The sequence below is a fragment of the Scyliorhinus canicula genome, chromosome 4 (genome assembly GCF_902713615.1).
Source record: "Scyliorhinus canicula chromosome 4, sScyCan1.1, whole genome shotgun sequence".
Classification (NCBI taxonomy): Eukaryota; Metazoa; Chordata; class Chondrichthyes; order Carcharhiniformes; family Scyliorhinidae; genus Scyliorhinus; species Scyliorhinus canicula.
In genome coordinates, this window is record NC_052149.1 from 157,012,917 (window position 1) to 157,039,207 (window position 26,291).

At 43.9% G+C, this 26,291-nt stretch overlaps 1 protein-coding gene across 8 annotated transcripts in view; it reads left to right on the top strand.

Moving 5' to 3' along the window:
- LOC119965109 (histone-lysine N-methyltransferase NSD2-like) overlaps nucleotides 1-26,291 on the top strand; it is a 318,910-nt gene that overhangs the window by 177,084 nt on the left and 115,535 nt on the right. For all 8 annotated transcript variants that reach the window (XR_005460429.1, XM_038795422.1, XM_038795423.1 and 5 more), the window contains 2 exons: nucleotides 10,442-10,554; nucleotides 16,623-16,739. Coding sequence is in view for 7 of the 8 variants with exons in the window: in XM_038795422.1 (XP_038651350.1) it covers nucleotides 10,442-10,554; nucleotides 16,623-16,739 (230 nt within the window). In the remaining variant the exon portion in view is untranslated. The remainder of the gene's footprint in view (nucleotides 1-10,441; nucleotides 10,555-16,622; nucleotides 16,740-26,291) is intronic.

The following is a 26,291-nucleotide window of genomic DNA, read 5'->3' on the forward strand; positions in this document are numbered from 1 at the left end:
TTAATCCCTGTAGTCCAGGTATAATTTTTGTTACCTACTTTGCAATCCCTCCAAGGCTAATATAGCCTTTCTAAGGTGTGGCCCCAGAAGTACTCCAATCGAGGTCTAACCAGGGTCCTGTATAGCTGCAGCATAACTTCTGTGTCAATGGGATTTGTCAGGCATGACATTCACTTCAAGAATCCATGCTGGCTTTCCTTGATTGATGGGAATTTTTCGAGATGTTCAGTTCCCCAACTCTTATTATAGACTCCAGCAATTTCCCCACCAGAGATGTTAGCCAACCAGTCTGTAATTCTCTGGTTTCCCCCTTTCAGCTTTCTTTAAAAAGTGGAGTGACATGTGCAATTTTCCAATCCAAAGGGACTACTCCTGAATCTAGGGAACTCTGAAAGATTATAGTTAGGGCATCTACAATGTGCCCCCCTGCTTCCTTTAACACCCTAAGATGGAAACCGTCAAGTGCTGGGGATTTGTCCTCTTTAATTCCATCAATTTCCTCATTACTGATGCTATACACATTAAATGTATAAGTCTCTGTTCTCTATCGACTATTATTTCTTTCAAGACTTCAGGCAAGTTATCCTCCTGTTCAACTTTAAATACTGAGGCAAGCAATTGTTTGCAAGTGTTTGAACTTCAAGGAATTTTGGCTCAGAGTTGAGCTGGAGTCTGAGCTTTGGACACTGGCACATCAGAATGAGGGAGAGGTTCCTGGATATTGTGTTTCAGGAGGCAGTCACACCTTAGCGATTGAGTATCTCAAATTCGACCAGTGGTATGACTGCAGGTGAGGCAGGTAGAGGGATCCAGAATTCAGGCACAAGGCACTTGCTCCCTGTGTGAATGAGGAAAAGGACTGTAGAGAGGATGAGCAAATGGACCACTGAAGCGTAGTACAAGAGGCCATTCAAGTGGGGGGAGCAAAAAGAACAGTGGTAGTGGTAATCAATTCACAATTTGGAATACTGATGGCATCCTATGTAAGCATCCTTTATGGACGGTACGGTAGCACAGTGGCTAGCACTGTTGCTTCACAGCGCCTGGGTCCCAGGTTCGATTCCCGGCTTGGGTCACTGTCTATGCGGAGTTTGCACATTCTCCCTGTGTCTGCGTGGTTTTCCTCCGGGTGCTCCGGTTTCCTTCCACAAGTCCCGAAAGACGTGCTGTTAGATAATTTGGACATTCTGAATTCTCCCTCTGTGTACCCGAACAGGCGCTGGAATGTGACGACTCGGGGTTTTTGACAGTAACTTCATTGCAGTGTTAATGTAAACCTACTTGTGACAATAAAGGTTATTATTATAAAGCAGGACCGAGAGTTCCACATGGTATGTTACCTATCCGGTGTCAGGGTGAGAGACATCCTTAACCGGCTTGAAAGAATGTTGGAGAGGGATGATCCAGGTGTTGCGGACCATATTGGGACAAACAATATAGTAAGACTAGTCAAGAAGACCTGTTTGGGGAATATCAGGAACTGGGAACAAAATTAAAGAACAGGTCCTCAAGGATTATAATCTCTGGATTATTACCGAACCAAGTGCAAATTGGCAGAGGGACAAGAAAATTAGGGAAGTAAACACGTTGCTAAAGGAGTGGTGTGGGAAAGAGGGGTTCCATTTCATGGGGCACTGGCATCAGTATTGAGACAGGAGGTGGATCTTTTGAGTCATTATAAAATGTGTGCTAAAGGTGTTCGGAAATTCTAGGATTTTGGCATTTTAACGAATATATGACCAAATCGAAATGGTATATGGGAAGGAAAGCTTCATGGTGATGGGAATGTCATGCTCTCCCGCAGTCATCCTCCTGGATGGTGGAAATCATTGTTTGGAAAGGTGCTGCTGAAGAAGCCTTGGTAGGATACTGTAGTACGTCCTTTTAGACAGTACATATTGCAACCAGGTACGGAGAGGAACTTGCTCAATCATTGTCTGTTCCATGTTTCTCGTTAATGCCTGTCATGCTGGCTGGGTTTAAAATCACATTTTGGTTTTGAACTGGATCCCACTCTGCCTCGCTGGAAGCTGCTATGTGGACTGATTCAATATGCTCTGTGACATAGCCCGCGATGTCATGTTGATGGACTTGGCAAGCACCTAATCAACTCGTTTGAAATCCAGGCGTTGGACAATCCTAATTTGGGATTGGTGGAAACTTCTGGAACAGGAGAAGCCAGCCCCATTTTGTCAGTTCTGTGAAAGATTCAGGCACGAAGCAGCTTGAAGGCATTCTCTCTCTGCTCTCTCTGCAGGCAATTGAAGAGATTCCCAGCCAGACTTGTCGAAGGCACTCCTATTTAAAAGACTGCAGGTAGTAGTAGCCAGACCTCTGAAGGGAACTACTGGTTTAAAAGGCTGTGAGCAGGTTCTTCACCATATATGTAACAGTTTAATCCTCTATCTGAATGGCTAGGCAAAGCCCAGTTTGAGAACTCTTTTCACGATACAGCCAGCATCTCTGCATAGAGATTAGACAAGCAGTTGACGAGCAGAGTGAATGCAAAATCTGCTTTAAACTCTCAGATAGAAAACTCCAAAAATATCTCCGGGAAACTGGGAGTCCATTTGGTGGTCGCATGATAGAATTGAATGGATCTGAATCTCCTGTGTGAAGGCAATTCCCCAGGGGAATACCTACTGTCTGGGAGTTTTACTGGAAGGCAATCCTTAAAAGATCCAAAGTCATCGATGGTTTGCAACACCTTGCATTCTGAAGAGACTACCGCCTATAAGGACCTCAACCTCAGCAGCGAAGATCCCTTTAAATCCCTGTTATTTTTAATCCTTTTCCTATCCCCTACCATATGTTTGTCTTATGTGTGACTGGGTGCAGGGTGGGATGGGGTTTTGAGAATAGATAGAATAGTAGACCATTGTTCCATTATTTCCATTATATGTTCATCTTTTACTCTTGTTATAAATAAACAGTTTTTTTTTTTTTTTTTTTTTTTTAATTTTTTTATTGGAATTTTTTGCAGAAAATATAACAAAAAGTATAGCAAAAAGCAGTAATATGCAACTAACAGCCCCATAACACCCACAATTCCCCCCATACCGTAACATCACATGTATCACATTCCCCCACCCCCCCCCCCAAACAAGAGAACTTAACCATAAATTAAAATTAGATAAATCAAATTTAAATAAAATAAGCTAACATAATCAACGCCCCCCCCCCCGGGTTGCTGCTGCTACTGTCCCAGTACCCTATCGTTGAGCCAGAAAGTCGAGGAAAGGTTGCCACCGTTTAAAGAACCCTTGCACCGATCCTCTCAGGGCGAATTTAACCTTCTCAAGCTTAATAAAGCCCGCCATGTCATTGATCCAGGTCTCCACGCTTGGGGGCCTCGCGTCCTTCCACTGTAGCAAAATCCTTCGCCGTAAATAAACAGTTTGTTAATGGTTAACTTATAAATCTGGTGCCTGTAACTCATTGGAGCAGTCAGGGGTTAAAGATCTCAGTAAAATACACTACTTATTGATTAATTCACTTATGTTGGGACTCCGGGGTCTGTGGGGCTGGAACTGACCGCACACTCACCCAGGGTGTCGTAATAGTATGCCTATAGTGAAAGTAGATATTTGTTAGCAGATGGCATACCAAGCAAGCAAACTGCTTTGTTCTGAATGGTGCTGAACATCTTGAATGTTTTTGGAGTTGCATCCACGCAGGCAAGTGGACAGCATTCCATCATGTTCCTGCCTTGCACCTTATGGGTGATGGGAGGCTTGGGGAAGTGGGGAGATGAAAGGTAGATGAAGCACTTGTCACAGAATGTTCTCATGTGACCAGCTCTAGCAGCCATGGATTTCCATGGCTGTTCTAATGGAGCTGCTATCAAATAGCAATGGCAGAGTACACTGATGGTGACACAATTAGATGTCAATTGGGAGGTGGTTATGTTCTCCCATAGGCAATAGCAAATACTTAACAGTAGTGTGATGTAAATATTACTTTCCACTTGGCAGTTTAAGCAATCCAGTGTAAATGTGGACTGCTTCCATATTCCATAAATTGTAAATGGTGATGACAGTTGTGTAATCATCAGTGAACTGCTCCACTACTGACTTAAAGGCTAAGAAGAAAGCAACCACCCTAATAGGGGTTCACTACAGACTATGTTATGACCAGGTGAGGAGTGAACTCACACCCTTCTATTCACCCTCTTTGATTGGTCACAGCAAAGGCCTAGGTTTCTATTTTATGAGGAAATGCCTTTTCTAAATCAGAATGTATTTGACTATTTAAGCTGTGAGCAATGAAGATCAATCAAACAAAGAGTCAAAGAAAGAGCAAACAAAGAAAAAAACCAAAACACAACATTTGACCCTCATGTAGACATTAGGGCCCACACACACACACAGGTATCAGAAATAAAGGGAGTTAAAGACCAGTAATAAAAAGGTAAAATAATATTTTGTTAAGTGTCCTTTGATTGTCCTTAAGGCATAGATTTTAATCCTTGTGACAAATTTAGGTTATTTGGTTTCTTGGATATGGTCAGATGTAGAAGATGCTGGAATTACTCTAAAATCTCAGTTCTCTGGTAAGCTTCTTGTAGAGTCAGCTTCTCAAACCGGGTGAGACGCTTATTCCAAAAGGGAGCAAGCAGCCCTTGCTCGTTTCCTTTGCTGAAGGCTTTCTGGATACTGCCTCTGTCACATGTAATCTCTCTCCAGTGACTGGCAGCCTTTCCCCGTTGTGTATTTCCAAGAGGTTTTAAGTGTGTGTCTCTCTGGCAGCTATTGTTTCAATATGCAGTACTTTGCCTTTTTAATGTTTCTTAGACTGTTATGAGTTTCAACGGATGTCAGGGTTATAGGAAATTTATCTCTCTTCATACTTTCCTGAGGGTGATTTGTTTGTTTTCACTTCCACCTTGGAACACGGTCTTGCATTTTTAAGCAGTTTGCTCTGTTTCATTAGAACATAGAACAGTCAATTCCGGTTGCAAATTTTCCAGTCCGTTGAAAATTCTAATTTTTAAAAGTAAAGGGACATAGCCTCACAACAGCAACTGCATAGTGGAGGGCAATTGGTGGAAGAATTATGAAGTTATATTTACAAGGAGTGCAGCAGGCATGGTAATAATTATGGGATGTTTCAATTACCCCACAAATAAACTGGCAGGAAGAAGTAGCGAAATGCGAAAAGGTGTTGAATTGTTACAGACTCCCATTCAGTGCATAGGAAGTCCAGTCATTACGATCCTGGACCAGACCCAAACAGTTGCTAGGCTACAGGACAGAAACACCAATATTTAATTTAATTTATAAGATTGTGAGGAAAGAATACTTCACTCTCTGAGTGATTCCATGCACATATAGGAATTTAGTATATATTTCCAACACATTTCCCCCACACCCGACCCATGCCACGAATCGCGGCGAGCGGCAATTGTCCGAGGCCGATGGGCCGAGCGGCCGGGCCTTCACGCCCGTTTCAACACGGCAGCAAATACACCTGCTCGCTGCCGTCGTGAAACGGGTGTCAGATGCCCGTTTGGGGCATCTGGAGGCCTGATTGGCACGGCAGTACCATGGCCCGCCATCGGTGCCCACCGTCTTGCGGGGCGGCTGAGGGAAAAGACGGCAACTGCGCATGCGCGTGTTGGCGTTGTCCAACCGGCGCATGCGCGGCTGACGTTGACGGCCGCATCAGCCGGCGTGACGCTTGACATGTGGCCTTGACGACCGTGGGAGTATTGGTGACAGCAGTGACAAGAAGTCGATGTCGACCTCCGCCTCGTCGACTGGCTGCTCTCAAACCCTGCCAACCATATCCTCACCTTTTCCTGGAGAATAGATAATGCACAGTGTGAGACACTCTGACACGGGCAGCGCATCTAGCAGAATCTCAGCTCTACGTCTGGAAATCTCGGGTCTTCTCTACGGCGTGGCATTTTCTTGGCTGGAATGAGAATGCGTGGGAGTGGAGTGCTTATCTGCAGCTCCAGCTTGTCAGGCTCTCCCAATTAAGGGGCAATTTTAGCGTGGCCAATCTACCTACCCTGCACATATTTGGGGGTGAGACCTACCCATGTACGGGGAGAATGTGCAAACTCCACACGTACAGCGAACTGGGGCCGGAATAGAACCCGGGTCCTCGGCACTGTGAGGCAACAGTGCTAACCACTGAGCAACCGTGCCGCCAGTCCCGACCAGCGAATCTGAGTCTGGCGTCAGTTGGAATCGCACTAGTTCCTGCAGCGCCGCAGCTGGCCCATTAGCATGTCCTGAATTGCTCCAGAATCTTTGCCGCTATTGAGGCCATGGAACACCTGCGATTCAGTCTCAGCATCAGCACGTAGTCTCTGAAACAGAGAATCCAGCACAATGTCTCTAACTATCTAATCCCAGTGAACCTTCATTATTGAAACAAAATTCTATTAGCCTTTACTTTTACAATGTTTTAGTTTCACCTCTGTGGCCAAAGTACCTGCTTTTAAATCAGGACTTTTAAAAACATTACTGCAGGAGTCACAAACTAACCCGGGCTTTTAACCCTTGCTGCATAAAATACATATAATACAATACATCTGAAATCCTTACTTGCATCATACAGTAAAACAAGAATCACTGCTGGATCATGTAATAAATAATGAACTAGAACAGATTGGAGAAGTAACTGTAACACAGCATATTAGTCGAATTTTAGAATTGTTACAGCACAGAAGGAGGCCATTCAGCCTGCTGTAGTAATGGTCACCGATGTACAAAGTTTAAAAATTAAGGTTAAGAGTGACATTTAGTTCCAACAAGAATTTAAAAGCAGTTGTTTTGTTAAAATTAGGGGCGGCACAGTGCCTCAGTGGTTAGCACTGCTGCCTCACAGTGCTGAGGACCCGGGTTCTATTCCGGCCCCAGTTCGCTGTACGTGTGGAGTTTGCACATTCTTCCCGTGCATGGGTGGGTCTCACCCCCAAAGATGTGAAATGAAATGAAAATCGCTTATTGTCACAAGTAGGCTTCAAATGAAGTTACTGTGAAAAGCCCCTAGATGTGCAGGGTAGGTGGATTGGCCACGCTAAAATTGCCCCATAATTGGGAAAAAAAAGAGTTGGGTACTTTAAATTTAGTTTTTTAAAGTTATGTTAAACAATTTTTTGAACCCGGGATAACCTTCCTTTAGAATATTGTACACGGCTCTGATCTCTGCATAATAAAAAGGACATTGTAGCACTGGAGAAAGTACAAAATCAATTTACAACAATGGGAGTAGAACTGATAAATTACAGATTTTGAAAGATTGGATGGTTGGGGCTTTTTTTCCATAGAAAAGAGAAGACTTCTACAAGACCTATTGGAGGTCTTCAAAAAAAGTAATGGGTTGAACAGTGTAGAAGTGCACAGCCATTTGTGGTGGAATCCAAGTCAGGCTCATAAATCCAATAAGGAATTAAGGGTAAATTTCATAATTCGGAATGGCTTGAATGTTAAACGCAATACTAAAGGAAGTGGTTGAAACAGATAGCTTGGATGTTTTTCAGAAGGAAACAAGACAAGTACTTGAGAGAAAAGAGAATAGAAAGATATGCTTAAAAGCTGAAATGAGGCAGATGAATGGGAGAAAGCATTATTTGGGTAGAAGTACCAGCACAAACTCGTTGACCAAATGGCCTATTTCTAAGCTGCACACTCCATGTAATTTGTGTTGAAAGGAAGGTTACTGATGAATAGGTTAGGTGATGATGTCCTGAGGAATGTGATAAATGAAGTCTTGGATAATAATGATACGATTTGGTATAGTCAACATGGATTTATGAATGGAAAATCATGCTTGACGAACCTTTGAAGTTTCTTGAGGATGTCACGAACAGAATTGATAAAGGTGAGTCAGTGGACATAATATACTTGGATTTTCAAAAGGCCTTTGATAAGGGTCCCACAAGAAGTTGATTGGTGAAATAAAAGCATGTGGGATAGGAACTAACATTACGGATTGGTTAATAGGCAGAGCCAGAGAGTTTGAATAAACAGGCCATTTGCACGTTTGCAGGCTGTGACAAGTGGGGTACTGCAAGGATCAGCTGTTCACAATATATATTAATTATTTAGATGTGGGGATCAAATGTAATATTTCCAAGTTCACGGATGACACAAAGCTAGGTGGAAATGTGTGTTGCGAGGAAGATGTAAAGCAGCTTCAAGGGGATTTGGACAGACTTGGTGAGTAAACAAGAAAATGGCAGATAGAAAATAATGTGGAAAAATGTGAGGTTATCCACTTTGGTAGGAGGAACAGATGTGCAGGGTATTCTTTAAATTATAAGATATTAGAAAGTATAGATGTACAAAGGGACCAGCATCCTGGTCAATAAATCACTAAGTGCAAGTGCGCCCCAAGCAATTAGGAAGGCTAATGGAATTTTAGCTTTTATCGAAAGAAGGTTTGAATACAGGAGTAACAAAGTCTTGCTTCAATTTTTTAGGATGTTGGTTAAACAGCACCTGGAGTACTGTGAGCAGTTTTGGCCCCCTTATCTTAGGAATGATATTATTGCCTGAGAGGGAGTGCAATGAAGATTCACCCGACATGTCCCCAGAATGGTGGGACAGTCCTTTGAAGAGAGATTGGGGAAACTGAGCCTTTATTCTCTAGAGTTTCAAAGGATGAGAGGTGATCTAATTGAAACCTACAAAATACTTAGAGGGATAGACAGGGCAGATGCAGGTTTCCCCTGGTTTGGGAGTCTAGAACCAGGGAACATAATTTCAAAATAAGGAGGAAGCTACTTCGGGCCAAGATGAGGAAAATTCTGAAGATTGTGAATCTTTGGAGTTCTCGACCAAAAGGATCTGTGAAAGCTGAGTCATTGAGTATGTTTAAAACAGATTGACAGATTTCTAAATACCAATTCCATAGAATCCCTATAGTGCAGAAGGAGCCCAGTCAGCCCATTGAGTCTGCAATGACCCTCCAAAAGAACACCCTACCTGGGCCCACTCTCTGCCCAATTTTAGCATGGCCAAACCACCTAACCTGCATACCTTTGGACTGTGGGAGGAAACCGGAGCACCCAGGGAATCCCATGCAGACACTGGGAGAATGTGCCAGCTTCACAGTCACCCAAGGCCAAAATCAAGCTCAGGTCCCTGGCACTGTGCGGCAGCAGTGCTAACCACTGTGCTATCGTACTGCCCACCAATAGCAAAAGGAATATGGGGCTAGAGTGGGGGAAAAGGCATTGAAGAGGATGATCAGCTGTGACCATATTTAATGACTCGGTGGGCTGAATGACCTACTCCTGCTCATATGGCCTGTGTCCAGTGGCTGAGATGATTAGCATTCAGTGATGACTACATCTTTGTTTGTGCCAGATATGAATCCAGCCACTACAGAGCTTCCCTCCGGTTCCCATGAACTTCAGGTTTGAGGGCTCCTCGGTAAGCTCTTCTCATTGAACCAGGTTTGGTCATCTTATGATCTTTTATGATAACATAGTGAATTCACCAAGTCTCTTATCAAAATCGAATTAGCACATTTGCTACATGTGTAAGGATGAAGAGAATAGGATTGGATTTGTTTATTGTCACGTGTACCGAGGTACAGTGAAAAGTATTTTTCTGCGAGCAGCTCAACGGATCATTAAGTACATGAAAAGAAAAGGAAATAAAAGAAAATACATAATAGGGCAGCACAAGGTACACAATGGAAGCACCAGCATCGGATGAAACATACAGGGGTGTAGTGTTAATGAGGTCAGTCCATAAGAAGGTCGTTTAGGAGTCTGGTAACAGCGGAGAAGAAGCTGTTTTTGAGTCTGTTCATGTGTGTTCTCAGACTTCTGTATCTCCTGCCCGATGGGAGAAGTTAGAAGAGTGATTAAACCAGGTGAGAGGAGTCTTTGATTATGTTGTCTGCTTTCCCCAGGCAGCAGGAGGTGTAGATGGTGTCAGTGGATGGGAGGCAGGTTTGTGTGATGGACTGGGCTGTGTTCATAACTCTTTGAAGTTTCTTGTGGTCCTTGGCTGAGCAGTTGCCATACCAGGCTGTGATGCAGCCAGATAGGATGCTTTCTATGGTGCATCTGTAAAAGTTGGTAAGAGTTAATGTGGACATGCCGAATTTCCTCAGTTTCCTGAGGAAGTATAGGCCTGTTGTACTTTCTTGGTGGTAGGGTATGGGCAAGGTGGAGAGAGAGAGTAGTGTATGGGGAAATTTGTTCGACTTATTTCTGTGATAGAGAGGTTATAAAATTCTGTGGTTTGTCCCTTATGCCCTCCCTATTGGTTACGTTCATGAAATACTTATGGCCCCTTTTTTTATTATACCCCACATATAATAGATCAGATAAATAATTCAACCAGGAAAGCTAAAATAATACTTAGACTATAAGTCTGATTCCATCTGACATTTGTAACTTAACAAGAAGTTGTCATTTATTTTGAACATATTTATTTTCCTTTAATACAAGTCTGTGTGTTTCTTTTAGATGAAAACACCATCTCAAGCACAAGAACAATTAGTAAAAATGTGAAGAGACTCGCACAAACAGCAACATCAAATAGGGATCAGACTCATCTCAGATCTGCAAATGAGGAAAAGGTATTTCTTCTACATTTGTTAGCCTGTCATTGGAAATGCAAATATTCAACATGCTTGATCCCGGGAGACAAATTGTACAAATGGCCTGATGTAATTGGAAAGCTATACAAAGGGGTTGCCAAAGGGAGATTACTGTGTAGTACTGCAGGAGTGGTGAGTACAGGAGAAAGAAGCATTAATGTAGTCTTAAGATGGTGATACAAAATGATAGAACAAACAATTTTCAAGAAGGGAGTAACAGATTCAACAAAAACTATAAGGAGAAAGCAGTAATATATAGGTGCAATTTTGAAATAGGTGGTTGCATGCATGGAGCAGCAGTGGAATTTCTGGCACAGGTAACAAGTAGAATAGTAGAGTTATCTTTAAGCTGTCAATAATGGGTATAGCAGTAAAATCAAGTATTAGTAACAGATGGAATTTACTATCCATATCTCCCAAGGTGGTAATAGGTGCAAGAGCAACAGTCTAATTTACAATCAAAAACCATCAGCATCAAAATGTAATAATAGCAATTGATTAATTCTGAATGATTAATATTGAGAGTCTGCAATGGAATTGTTAGTTCGGAAGAATTATAAACATATCTAATGGTGAAACAAAGTAATTTCTTTACTTAATAGGACTAGAACTTGAGTATAGCTGAAAAAAGAGACGTACTGAAAAAGAGATATACTGACAAAGCTTTTCATCTCGCATTCTTCAGGACAAATACAAGAAGGCTACATTTCAAAGGGAACAGCTATTTATACTACCTGGGAAAAGGGTGCTGATTAGTTGGCAAGTGAACTCTGATTAGTCAGGGCGTTGCCATGGAAAATGCACCAGGGAACTGTTGTTCCCCATACATTTGTTTAATTCAAAAAAAGGCACATGCCTGGACATATTAATAAAAGACAGGTCTTTGTGTATGAATGTATGCAACTTCCAGCAGGCGTAAGTAAATTAAACAAAGCAAAAGGAATATGCTCAGGAATTGCCCCTTTTTTGAATTAAACAAAAACATAGGTGCTTTCTCCATGGCACATGGCTCTTGACCATATCAAGGATGACTTGCCAACCAATCCTAACTCTTTCCTCATGCATTATAAATAGTTGTTCCTTTTGAAATTTGGCATTTCTATAATCAAAATATGGTGGGAACAATGCAGGCATTAAAGAAGTAGCAGTTATTCTTTAATTCTAAAAATGATAGAATCAGAGAATCAAAGAATTTACAGTGCAGAAGGAGGCCATTCGGCCCATCAAGTCTGCACTGGCCTGTGGAAAGAGCACCCTGCTTAAGCCCACACCTCCACCGTATACCAGTAATCCCACCTAAACCTTTTGGACACAGGGCAGTTTAGCATTGCCAATCGACCTAACCTGCACATCTTTGAACTGTCAGAGGAAACCAGAGCACCCGGAGGAAAGCCACGCAGACACAGGGAAAACGTGCAGACTCCGCACAGGCAGTGAGCCTATTCGGGAATCGAATCTGGGACCCTGGAGCTGGGAAGCAACAGTGCTAACCACTGTGCTACCGTGCCACCCCAATATAAATATAAACCGAGAAAGCAGAAACTAGTACAATTTTTTAAAAAACAACTCCATAGAGTGAAAGTAAGTGGCAGGGCAAAAAAATCAGAATGCCTCTTAAGTGAATGCAACAGGTGCAGAATATGAAATACATGAAGGATGAAATAATGGGTTGCTGAGAGTTTGGCAGTGGTGAGGAGGAAAAAAAACTGGTATTTAATGCAAGGTAAAGATGTATGAAAGTAACATTAGAGGATGGAAGTGTTGAAGAGAGTTAAGAAGTGAGTGCCAAAAGAATAGCGGGATGTGATGCAAGCAAGATAGAGAACAAACTTTAAAAAGAGAATTGTGAGAGAAAAGGCTTATGACGTGTTTTATATTAAACCATGTATGACACGGGGGTTAATGAGTGAGAATTTGGCAGGACATTTTATAAGCAGTAAGAGGTCAGGAAGAGTTTTCTGGCAGGTAGGAAAAAATATCAAACATTGAAGAAACTGCAGCGTAGCACGGTGGCGCAGTGGTTAACACTGCTGCATCACCGCACCGAGGATCCAGGTTCGATCCTGGCCCCAGCTCACTGTCTGTGTGGAGTTTGCACATTCTCCCTGTGTCTGCGTGGGTCTCACTCCCACAACTCAACGATGTGCAGACTAGGTGGATTGGCCACGCTAAATTGCCCCTTTCTGGAAAAAAAATGAATGGGATACTTTAAATTTATAAAAGAAAAAAAAATTGAAGATACTGCAGCAGATAGCTGGGATTAGAAACCTGATTTATGAAGAGAATCTGCAGAAGCTGGGAATGCTTACACAGGAGAAAGGCAGAGGCACAATAACTAGCATAGAATTCCTACAGTGCAGAAGGAGGCTATTCAGCCCATCAAGTCTGCACCGAGTCTCTGAAAGAGCACCTTACCTAGGCCCAGTCCCCTGCCCTATCTCCGTCACCCTATCTAACCTGCACATTTTTGGACACTAGGGCAGTTTGGCATGGCCAATTCGCCTAACTAGCACATCCTTGGATTGGGAGGAAACCGAAGCACCCAGAGGAAGTCCACACAGACAAGGGGAGAAAGTCCACACAGACACGGAGAGAACATGCAAACTCCACACAGGCAGTCACCCAAGACGGGAATTGAACCTGGGTCCCTCCACTGTGATGCAGCAGTGCTAACCACTATGCCATCATGCTGATCCTGTATGTTTATATAGTATGTTTGTCTCGATCATACATTCTATAATCACAGGATATAGTCTGAAATTTAGAAGAAAGCCGGTTCAGATATAACTATTTGAAGGGTGCTGACTGTAAGGAATTAATTTCCGAAGAAGTCATAGCATATTTAGTTGAAAAAAATGTCAGAAAAAACCTGAGAGATGCCTTGACAAAAATTTAATAGCGAATTAGAGGTTTTGCAGTGTATGATTTTCCTGGACCACCATGATCTGATCTAGTCCTGTACATTCCAGTATGCTTATGAGATAATTAGTGAGGGGTGGATTTGAGATTAATGGGTGGGGCATGCTGGGGTCTGGGAGTGGAAAATAGGGATGTGTTACAGGGCCTGGCAGTCATGGAAGGTGGTACCTTGTGTTGCATTTAGGAGTAGAGGGGTTGCTCTCAAGATGTTGAAATACTATGAACAAGAGTTAGCATTGTGAAAACTGGGGAACTGTGATATGGCAGTAAAATGGATGGTAGGGCTTGGTGTAATATGACGGGTGGGGATCCCATGGTATAGATGAACTGAGAGGAAGTAGTTAGGGAAGGGTACTATAATTTCATAAGAATGGGATGGGTGTTGAACTTTGAGAGGAGTCAGGGAATATCAGTGTCTCCGTCTGGGGAGGGGTCCTTTGGTATGAGGGTCCTGGCACAATGATTTCAGTGTATTAGGACTGAGAAAGGAGTTGTGTGGGAGTGAAAGTATAAAAAGTTCTTGGGCTTTAGGACCAGGAAGCAATGTTAATGAGTGGGAGTACTATGAAAGAAGTAGGGGAATATTGGTTCTCTTGGGTAAAGGAACAGCATAAGAAGTATATTGAATGAGGATTGAATAGGGTATCCTAATGGTTATGTTCCCGGAAAAATAATCCAGAGTCTTGGGCTAAATGATCTAGAGTCACAAGTCAAATCCCACCATCACGGCTGGGGAAATTAAATTCTATTAATTGTATAAATCAGGAATAAAACACTAGTGTCTGTAATGGGAACCATGAAACTAAAGCCATTCTGCTTCACTGATGTCCAGGAAATAAAATCATCTATTGTCTTTACGCTGGCCAATATGCTCCAGATCCACAGCAATATGGTTGACTTTTCACTGCCCTCTGAAATGGCCCAGCAAGACACACAATTGTGTCAAGTGGCTACAGAAATTGGAGCCCCTTTAATGATTTTGGTCAGACAAGAACTAAGAGGTATTTATATTAAGAATCTGAATAGTATTGAAGAGAGGAAGCCAGGAGAACCTCATTGAAAATATGATCTCTTTGGGAACATTAGCTGTTGTAGCACTGTGATATAAAGCAGTAATGTTTCTTCCTCTCTATGGGCAAATCCTAGAAGCTAAGTACAATGCACACCTCCTTTTCATTACATCTATCTACTTGCTTAAGCCCTGCCCTTGTAGAAATGTCGATAATACCTGTCATCACTTTAATGAGAGTAAACTGTTGGATCAATATGTGGCCAGGATTGGATTTACCCTGTACTTTATGTACAGGACATATCTGGGCAATTTTCCACATTGTCAGGTAGATTACAGATTTTAAACAACTGGAACAGCCTGTCTAGGAGCATAGGTGGGTTCTGGGTCATGTCTTCGATACTAATAGGGCAGCAGGGTAGCATGGTGGTTAGCATAAATGCTTCACAGCTCCAGGGTCCCAGGTTCGATTCCCGGCTGGGTCACTGTCTGTGTGGAGTCTGCACGTCCTCCCCCTGTGTGCGTGGGTTTCCTCCGGGTGCTCCGGTTTCCTCCCACAGTCCAAAGATGTGCGGGTTAGGTGGATTGGCCATGCTAAATTGCCCGTAGTGTCCTAAAAAAAGTAAGGTTAAGGGGGGGGTTGTTGGTTTACGGGTATAGGGTGGATACGTGGGTTTGAGTAGGGTGATCATGGCTCGGCACAACATTGAGGGCCGAAGGGCCTGTTCTGTACTGTACTGTTCTATGTTCTACTACAGCCAAGATGTTGTCAGTACTCATAACCTTTGTTGTATCGAGTGCCTTCAGCCATTTTTTGATATCACAAAGTGAATGTTGAGGACATCACGAGGAGGCAAAGATGTATTCTTCCCTCCATGCCTCCAACAGCGTCCTGTGCCTGGTAATGTCAGGAGAGTTGCACCAATAGTGTCGATGAATAATAATCATGCAGTATTGTGCAAGGTTGACTATTTTATGTACATGGATGTAGACAACCAAACATATTTGTACCACATTATTTGGCTTCCACATGAGTACAATACAATAATGAGCAATTTCCATAATATTTTTAAAACTACATCCAGTTATTGCTTTTGTGAAAGGCTACATGCTTTTTGTTCCTACTGGTCATTGCTGTAATGCATTCAGGCTGTAAAACAGTTGATTCTGTCCATAGCAATCTTAATGTTCTAGTTTGTTTATCATCACTAGGATCAGGAAAGCATTTAACTATTTTTTTTACCAGCATTAGGACCACATCATTTTCCCTCTAAAAGAATTCCATATAGATTGTTTCCATGTACTTTGGTGATCTGCTTTCAAAAATGCCATGGTATTAATTTAATCATAGAGATTTCTGTTTGGGTTATAATCAAACACATAATGATCCTTTGTTACCCCAGGAATTGAAACAAAATGGGCGGGATTCTCCGACCCCCCCCCCCCCAGCCGAGTCGGAGAAGCGGCGGGGGTCGGTGTGAATCCTGCCCCCGCCGGTCGGCGAGGCGTGAGTCGCGCTGCCCGCCCCGGAGAATAGCGGGAACTGGCGCGACTCAATGGGACCCAGGGCTGCCCGAATTCTCCGGCCCGCGATGGGCTGCCGGCGTGGATCAGACTAGGTCCCTTACCGGCAGGACCTGGCGGCGTGGGTGCACTCCGGTGTCCGGGGGTGGGGGGGGGCAACGGTGGCCTGGCCCGCGATCGGGGCCCACCTATCCGCGAGCGGGCCTGTGCCGTGGGGGTACTCTTTTCCTGCGCGTCGGCTGTGTAGGCCTCCACGATGGCCGACACGTAGGTGGCCCCCCACCCTGCACATGTGCGGGGATGACATCAGCTGACGCACCTGCGCGTGCGCGGACTCTCCACGCCAGCTGGCGGGGCGCAAACCACTCCGGCACCGGCCTAGCCCCTGAAGGTGCGAAGGATTCCGCACCTTTGCGGTGGGCCAACGCCAGAGTGGTTCACGCCACTCTGTCCCGCCGGGTACGGGAGAATCCCGCCCAATATGTCTTGTGCAAAAACTGTTGTTGTTCTACCATTTCTAAGTGAGAAGTAGAAAATAGTCCATTAATTGTTCCTTTTTATATTTTATGGCCGTCATCCTGTACCAAACATATAGAATGATACTCAGCCAGACTCTGCTGATGAAAATGACTTGGATATATTTTTATCAACATCAAGGAAGTCACAAGTGGAGCGTGGTGGAGGAGCTGCAAAGAAGGAAAATGTCTGTCAGGTATGTGAAGCTGCTGGTAGTGCTGTGCACTGTGTTAATTGTTGGTCAGTTGATGGCTCTCTTGTGTGCTACAGTCCCATTTCAGAGACGTGAGTACAAGAATCTATGCTGACACTCCAGTGCAGCTCTTTGGAGGTGCCATCTTTTGGATGAAACATTAAACTGAGGCCCCCATTAGCTCGCTTAGGTGGGCTAAACAGATGACATGGCACGGTTTCAAAGAACGTACTTTGTAGTATGTTGTACTTATGTGTAGAAAACAAATGGTAGAAGTCTGACACCTGGGTGACTCCTAAAATGGTCTATATGTTCTGTTAAAAGGTCTTTGTGGCATAAAAATTTGAGATTTCACTTTTCCAATGGCAGCTCGAAAGAATTTCCAATCAGGAAATGTGATCAGATCTTTTTTTAAATCTCTTTTTCATTACACATGAAACACACGGAGAGCAGTTGTTGTGCTGCTCCTCCTAACCTAACAGATTGGCAGATTCAGAACAACCTCGGACTTTCCTATTCCATAAGCCTCAGTGTCACAATACATGATGTATTTACCAATTAATTAATTGGGTAGGTGATTTCAAACAAACTGGAGTTAGAAATAAAAAGCAGAGATATGGTCAATGGTTCAGGACAAAAGCAAAGCAAGCAGAGATTACTTCTACACTCTTAGTATAGTGTATCTTGCTCCTGTTATAGCAGCTAATTTGAGTTCAATTTCTTTCTTGATGTGTTTGTGTCTTTAAGTAGCAGTCATTCTGGAGCACTCATTATTTTTGTTACTTCTCAACATGGGTGAATTTGGGAACTCAGTTAGGTAGGTATTATAATCTGTATTATAACCTGTATTGGGTGATTCTGCTATCATATGTTTGTGCTCTTGCTACACCAACCACTCGGTAGCCATGATATCTTCCTCTGAACTTAGTCCTATAAATAAATTCCATTATCAATTGTGGCAAGCACTAGTGCAGCTCTTTGGATAATTTAGCCAATACAAATATTGTCAACTCCTTTCATTTCTTCAATTTCCATCACATTCTTTGGCCCAGATTTTTTTATTCCGGGTCAGGTGCACAGAGATTGGAGAATTCCTGGTTCTGTGAACCTGACCTCTGAAAATGTCTGCCTAATTTTTTGTCGGGCATAGGGTATGCAGGTTAGAATAGGAGCGACCAGCTAAATGTGAAGAAATGCCAAAACTATTTGATGATTATTTTAACCTAAGAAGTAACAAAATCCTCAAAAAGGATAATTGTAATTAGCAAGCAGCCAAGAGAACCTGTCAACTCATTCATTAATGATCTGTACATGATGGTTGAAAGCTGTGAATTCGAGACCTAAAATCTGAACTTATCAAATATATAATAGTTGGAGGAGTAGCAGATGAAGCAGAGGCATGCTGCAAATGAAGAGATCTAACCCTCTAGAAAATTATGCAGAATATTAGGCAGTCTGTACATTGTGCAGCAAGGTCCATTTGAAGATGAGAAAGTAAAGTGACTTTGCACTTGTTTTTATCAATTTGTCATCCAAGGACAGGATAAAACTCCCCGGAGCACAAGCATTTTCATTTTATTTGTGATTTTGCTGCTGTCATATTTCTGAGTTTTGCCAGATTTCCTTTAAGTTGCGGTAGCTTTCTGAGCTGGTTCACTTGCAAATCTGTGCCAAAGTTCGAACAAAATAGGTCAGTCTGTACAAACCATGGGGAACATGAATGTTTACAAAAGATATTGGCTTTGAACATCAATAATAATTTGGCATATTAGCCTGACACTCCCCCTTGCATTACCTGGGTGGCACTGCCAGGGTTCTGGGCTGGTGGTGCCTGGGTGTCAGGTTGACATGGTCAGGCACAGGAAGGAATTTGTCCATTCGATCGGGATTTGTGGGAAGGAGGAGGGATTTCCAGAGGTTACAGGTTACTAGCAGGTTACAGGGGGTGATGGGGGGTGGGGTGTTCATGAAGTTGGGGGGGCAGGGGGTATTGCAGAGATAGGGGCAGCAGATCAAAACGGCACCCTGATCTGCAAGGAGCCAGTCCTGCTGGCAAGATCAGCTCAGTTCACCAATGCAGGAAATCACGAAAGTCCGGCCTCGGATGGGAGTAACTCCCCAAGGCCTAAAAAAACCGACAAGGTGCCGGTGAATAGCGGGGTGCATCTCTGCGCTGCAGTTGTCGAGAAACACCCCACCAAACGCGCCTGAGAGCGGACTTTGTTTCATGTCTGCTGAATCGTGCCCATAGAATATGACCATATCCCTGCATGATTAAAAAAAATTAAATAAAGGATTCCCCTACAAAAGGGAACAACCAAACTTTGTTTGCAGCCCCCAGCACCCCCTCTGTACTTCGCCCCCCACCACAGTCACTAGCTCCACTTTAGCAAGGCACTCCAGAGCTCCAACAATAGTAGTTAGGCCAGATGTAACTACTACTTTGGAGCATCCAGCTCTCTGAAGTTCAGTAGGTTATGGGTTCAAGACAAGTTACAGGTAGTTGAGCAGTCCCAGCCCAGTGCTGGGAGAGGACTGTGCTGTCTGTGGTGTCAGTGTTCAGGTGAAATGTTAATCTGAGATCATGTCTACCCACTCAGGGGGATGTAAATGATCCAACATTGTTGACTATGGGAGCTTGTGTACAAATTGACTGGCCGGCACATTTTCCACATTATAGGGGGGACCACACTTCAAAACGCAGTGAGGTACTCTGGGACACCTGAAGTCATGAAAGGTGCTGGAGAAATGGTTATTCGGTATTTATTCTGTCTTCTCTGATGTCTGCAGATGAAGGGAATGCCCTCGCCAACACCCCCCCCCCTCTCACTTCACCCACAACTTCCTCCCTGCTGTCACAAAGTCTAGTTGTATCAGTGCAGGAGCTGGGCAGGGTCTGTAGATTGTAAAGGCATATTTAAGAGTTACCGTATTATGCTACATTTGAGTCAATTAAGGTTCTAGTCAAGATCATAGCCAAAAAGCTGCAGTATTAACACAACATTTGTTTCCAAAGACCGATCTGTCTAGCACAGGGCTAAATCGCTGGCTTTGAAAGCAGACCAAGGCAGGCCAGCAGCACGGTTCAATTCCCATACCAGCCTCCCCGAACAGGTGCCAGAATGTGGCGACTAGGGACTTTTCGCAGTAACTTCATTTGAAGCCTACTTGTGATTATAAGTGATTTTTATTTTTCATTTCATTTCCACTGGAAGTTTATGGAAGTTTCCAAAGCCATGTGGATACCACTGAACCCTGAATGCACTGTCAAAGCAACCGGAAGATACATTTTATGCTGGATGGGCCTTAGTTGGTCACTCAATATCATTTTGAGAATGCAATCCTGCCCGGGAGCAGACTTTACATCTGCTTTCGGGCCCTCTGCCTTTGAATTGATGCCAAGTGTGAAATTCAGGCTACGAACTCAGATACTTGATGTGGAGATGCTGGCATTGGACTGGGTTGGGCACAGTAAGAAGTCTCACAACACCAGGTTAAAATACAACAGGTTTGTTTCGAATCACTAGCTTTTGGAGTGCCGTTCCTTCCTCAGGTGAATGAAGAGGTGGGTTCCAGAAACACATGATGTCTGTGAGATGCCAGACAGTTCCCAACTCGGTGACTGGAACGACCCTGTAGAGGTGGAGGGCGGACGTCACCTTAACGGCCACTGGTAGCGGGTGTCCATCCCCGTCCCAAACGGTTACAGGTGTGCCATCATGTGGCAAATATGAGCGATGGTTTCCTGGCTCATCCGCAGCCTCCTCTTGCATTCCCAGTCCAAGAGTTCCTGGAAGGACATGCGGCACCGGTACACGCGGGGCCTCGTCATGCACCTCCTTGGCACCACCACCACCACCTCCTCGTCTTATTCCTCCTCGTCTTATTCCTCCTCGTCCCGTTCCTCCTTGGCCTGTCAGGAAGGCGGCCCTCCAGCCTGTGCGGCTGGCACCTGCCCCTCTGCAGCTCGCTCCTCTGCTGCGGCCACCGCCGCCTCTCTGAGCCACATGTGCTCACGCTCCAACAGGGCTGCATACCAGCATCGGCGGTCAGCATCGCTGGGTAGTGCCCAACCATTAATCTGCTGGGGTAGAGAGACACAATGTTACCATGGCGCATACACCCGTGCACAGCCAGGTACCATGGGCTAGATGGTGGTCCCGGTTGACACCGCGCGTCCCAGCCACGCATGCCCCCTGCCCCGTCGATGCACCCCGCTCCTGGCACCTGTCCTTGCTGCCAGGGCCACTGTTTGATTGCCGGTGGGTGTCGCTGGTTGGGTGGGGTGGCCGAGGAGGGGGTTGAAACCCACTCATACAGCCATTAGCCCTGCGTTCATCCAGGGGCCGGGGTGGTTGGGCAACAAGATGGCCACCGTAATGGCTCCCTTGCTTGAATACCGCCCTGTCATATCGGGGGCCTACGACTGCTCGGCCTGTCTCTCCACCCCGGCAGAACCCTTTATCCATTACGGGAGCCCGCAGTCCTCCCACGCCAACTCCTACCTCCTCCCACCGCCGCATCAGCCAGCATGCCGGCATCACGATTTTTTATACGTAGTTAGAACCACGCCGTTGGGACTTCGGCCCACCCGGGTCGCAGAATCGGGCAGGCTCTGGAGAATCGGTGTCAGGGAACCTAATGCGATTCCCCGGGCCGTGTGGCAGGCGCCACAATTCCGTCGTCTTGGAGGGGGTTCCGGAGAATCGGAAACTGGCGTCAAAGCCGGTTTCGCCGCCGGAGCCTATTGTCTGGCCAATCACATTTTGCGATTTCGGTGCGGAGCTGCGGAGAATCCATGGTATCTCCTAAAGATTTGAGTGATGTCTTTCTAAAAGTGCATTTAGATTGATTGAGTTTGAGGCCATATTTGTTGATGTGCTGAAACACTTGCTTTAGTCGCTCAATATGCTCTTCCGGTGTTGTAAACCAAATTATGATGTCATCAGTGTATACCCTCACACCTTCTATTCCTTCTGTCATTTGTTCCAGATCCTGTGGAATATGTCAGATGCAAATATGATAAATAAAGGCATACAATTGAAACAAAATCCTCCAACGGGTGTGTTAAATGTGCAGAGTTGTCAGCTCGAGGCGTCGAGTTGCATATGCCAAAATCCCTGTGACACGTCTAACTTCATAAAGATGCGTGCATTTGCCACCTCACTGGTGATTCCCTCACATTTTGGTATGGGCTAGTGTTCCCTCCTTATGTTCTTATTAGGATCCTTGGAATCCATGCAGATGCGAAGATCACCGGATGTTTTTTAACGCAAACCAATGAACTGACCCAGTCAGTCGGTTTAGTGACTTGTGAGATTACCCCTTGGTTCTGAAGTCGGTCCAGTTCTTGTTTCAACCTTTCCCGTAAAGGAGCAGGAATTCTAGGCAGATGTAGCACTGGCTTGGCATCCTGCCTTAGTACTTTTATACTGGAATGGTAGTGTGCCCATGCCTCTGAAAACATCAGGATATTGATTCAAGATGCACTGGATATCATCATCCAATTTTGGTGTAGATGCAGTCGCTGTATAAATATGTTGTACTAGATGCAATTCTTTACATGCTTATGCATCTAGAAGTGAAGATTTGTCAGTCTTAACAATCTCAAATTTTAAAATCTTTTCAATTTATTTATTGGCGACTTTTAAATGGCATGACCCAATCGAAGAAGTCAAGTTGCCGTTATAGTCCTTCAGGCTGCTGGATCTCGGGTGCATCTTGAAGCTTGTTGAGATCCAACCTTGAGCAGGTTAGCTAAAGTGCCAGTGTCCAATTTAAACAGAATTGTGAAGTTGTTTACTTGTACGACTGTGTTCCATTCATTATTAGAATTACTGAATTAATTTGTTTGGGATTGTTTGTTGCTTCATCGGATCCTTCACACTTCTCTATTATGCCAACAAAGAATGTGTCTTCCAGTGAGTATTTGTCAGTACCGGATGAAAAATTCTCCTCTTCTTTGTCTTGATTCGGCACTACGAACATTAGTCTGCCTGTAGTTTTGTTTAGCAGGTTTAAATGCAAGTGAAGATCTGCACTGTGCAGCAACATTATTTAATTTGCCACATTTGGAGCATTGTTTTCCATTTGCTGGGCATTTCCTCTTTAAGTTGGAGGTTCCACATCTAGACCACGTCATGATGTTGACGTTGTTATGCACGACACATCTTTTTCAATCACTATTTCTAATGTTAAATCTTGTTGTCTCAAAAGTATTTCTTTGAGGTGCTCATCATTTATCCCAAATACAACCTGGTCACAAATTAAAGAATCATGCAGTGCTGCAAAGTTACAGGATTGGGCTAGAAGTTTTAAGTCTGTCACAAAGCTAGTAAACGATTCCCCTGTTTTTTGTAGTCTCTTATGGAAAATGAAGCGTTCAAATCTCTCGTTTGTTTGGATCTTACAGTGGTCGTCGAATTTACTTAAAATAACATCAAATTTAGCTTTGTCCTGATCAGCAGAATACTGAAAGGAGTTATATATTTGGATTGCATGCTGTCCTGCCATTGTTAAAAGCAATGCAATTTTTCGAGCATCAGTTACGTTATTTATGTCTGTAGCTTCCAAATATATTTGAAATTGCTGTTTAAACAGTTTCCAATTTGCATTCAAATTACCGGTAATTTTTAGGTGACATGGAGCTTGTGCGTGTTCCGTCGAGGCATTTGTCTTCAAAGGATTAGTTTGCTGCGATGCTTCTCCAGTCGAATAGTTGCTATGATTTTCTTCTTTTTCTGATCTATCTAAATCACTCCAGGTAGTTTTCTGAAGCCAAAACCTGGTACCATGTTATATTACGTGATCTTAATACATAATTTCTCTTTGCTTTACTCCCAGAATGGTCTGATGGTTAGATTTCAATGAAACTACCAATCATCAATTCAAAGCAAATAACATTTAATTAATAACAAATAATAAATACTAATGAGTTTGTTCACTCTACAGAACTACAACTGATGATAAAGTAAATCAGAAGTATTAACTATTTTAACTACACGTGCTAACTAAACTATATCTCTAACACTCTGCTATCTAGTCACTCCCGGTTCGAAGAGAGGGAAGATCTTCCAAGTTCAGTTTATATCTAGTGCTGCTATCTAGTGGTTATCTAATATTATGATGTAGTTGTTAATCTTTTACGTACCATCATATATACAGATCACTACACCCCACCCCCTACCGAGCACTGGGGTGGCAAACTCCGGCACTTTGCCTGTGAGCAAAGATGGCCAGTCCTCTCCTCGGCTCCCCACAGAAGCTGTTCAGCCAGATTCACGTTTTACAAAAGGGGTACTAATTAGCACCAGCATTAGCACTTGCTGGCGAGGCCATTGGGTATGGGTGACTCTTGTTAATTGTATGGAAATGGAGCTTAAGGTATAGGAATGGGGCTTATACGCAGCACGGAAGCATAGTGGTTAGCACAGTTGCTTCACAGCTTCAGGGTCCCAGGTTCGATTCCCGGCTGGGTCACTATCTGTGCGGAGTCTGCACGTTCTCCCCTTGGCTGTGTGGGTTTCCTTCCGCAGTCCAAAGATGTGCAGGTTAGGTGGATTGGCCATGCTAAATTTCCCTTAGTGTCCAAAAAAAATGTTAAGTGGGGGTTACTGGGTTACGGGGATAGGGTAGATACGTAGGCTTCAGTAGGGTGCTCTTTGTAAGGGCCGGTGCAGACTCGATGGGCCGAATGGCCTCCTTCTTCACTGTAAATTCTATGAAGTGGTGATAATTGGTTCCTTGCACGCTACGGCGAGATCCCCGTTTCGCCTATAGGGAGTGGGCGGTTACATCGCAAACTGTTTGCCGCCTGGCGCGGTTCTCATTTTTGGCCTCTCCCGCTATTCACCAGCCTCGTTTTGCTTGAGCGAGAGTGTAATGAGGCCAGTTGATCGTGCCCTTTATGTCCTCTTCACAACTTACTTTCCTACCTATCTTGGTGTCATCAGCAAATTTAGCAACCATGCATTCAGTTACTTTATCTAAGTCATTGATTTAGAACGTAAATAGTTGAAGCCCCAGCACTGATCCGTGTGGCACTCCACTTGTTACATCTTGACAACCCGAAAATGACCCATCTATGCCTCCTCAATATTTGCTGTTAGTTACCAATCCTCTATTCTTGCTAATATGTTACCCCTACACCATGGGCAATTATTTTGTGTAGTAACCTTTGATGTCAAATGTCTTCTGGAAATCCACGGCATATTCACAGGTTCCCCTCCATCCACATTGCTTGTTACTTCCTCAAAGAACTCTAATAAATTAGTCAAAGTGCCTTGCTATATATAAAACCTCCTTCGAATCGATTCTGACATTTTCTCTATGTCAGATGTTAAGTGGTATTTTCTACTTTCTATCTTCTTTTCTTGAAGAGAAAAGTTACATTCGCTATTTTCCAATCTAATGGAAACTTTCCAGAATCTGGTGAATTTTGGAAAAATAAAACATCCCTCTCTTTCATTGTCTCTGAATATTTACACTTTCCTAGATGTTAGGAACATAGGAATCAGGAGCAGAAGTAGGCAATTCAGCCCTTAGAGTTTGCTCCGCCATTCAATCAGATCTTGGCTGATCTCTTCCTGGTCTCAAAGCCACCTCCCTACCTGTACTCTATATCCCTTTAACCCATTTTGTATTAGAAATATATCTGTCTCCCTCTTGAAACCATTTAATGATTCGGACTCCATCGCACTATGGGGCACTGAGTTCCACAAATTCACCACCCTCTGCAAGAAGTAGTGTTTCCTCATCTCAGTTTTAAACCTACTGCCTCTCAACCTCTGTCTGTGACCTCTTGTTCTAGATTGCTCCACAAGGGGGAACATTTGGTCTACATTTATTTATCAAACCTTTTTAGTATTTTATATACCTCAAACAGATCCCCTCTCATCCTTCTGCTAAGAAACTATCCTTCTTGGCAGTGCCAGGCTGACATATTTCCCGCACTGTGCATTGGGCCTGGGCCTGGGGATGTCCTGTCTGTGAGGTGGGGTGTTGGGGTGGGGGTTGCGCCGAGGACCACCTTCCCTTATGGGTGAGTTAGGGCTTTGGTGGATTGGGGATCGTTTGGAGGCGTTGAGAGATCGGGAATCCATTGAATAATGACATCCCGATCTCCTCCTGTACTGAAGAGTTCTGTTGAGCAGAGCTCCTCAGTGCAGAAAGTGGGACTAAGTGTGCTTCAGCAGGGTGTTCCCCATTGAGGCTCCGGATTGCAGCAAAGTCCCGATAGATAGCATGGTGTTTTTCGGAGCTGCGAGCACAGGGAAATACCCGGCTAAATGCACCCATCACAGACTCTGTTGCAAGCTGATTAAACCGCGTCCTCTGTATCTGCACTCTTTCGAGTGAGTATTTCCCATTTATGTTTTTTCTTCCAAAGAACATTATCTTACAATCAAAACTTAAAGTTGTATCTGCCACCAATTTACCCATCCTGGTAACTTGAGTTTTCTTGAAATATTTTACAATCCTCCTCACAAACTTGCCAAACCTTCCTACTTTTACGTCTTCATCAAATTTTGTTATCGCTCTCTTTGTGCCAAGTCT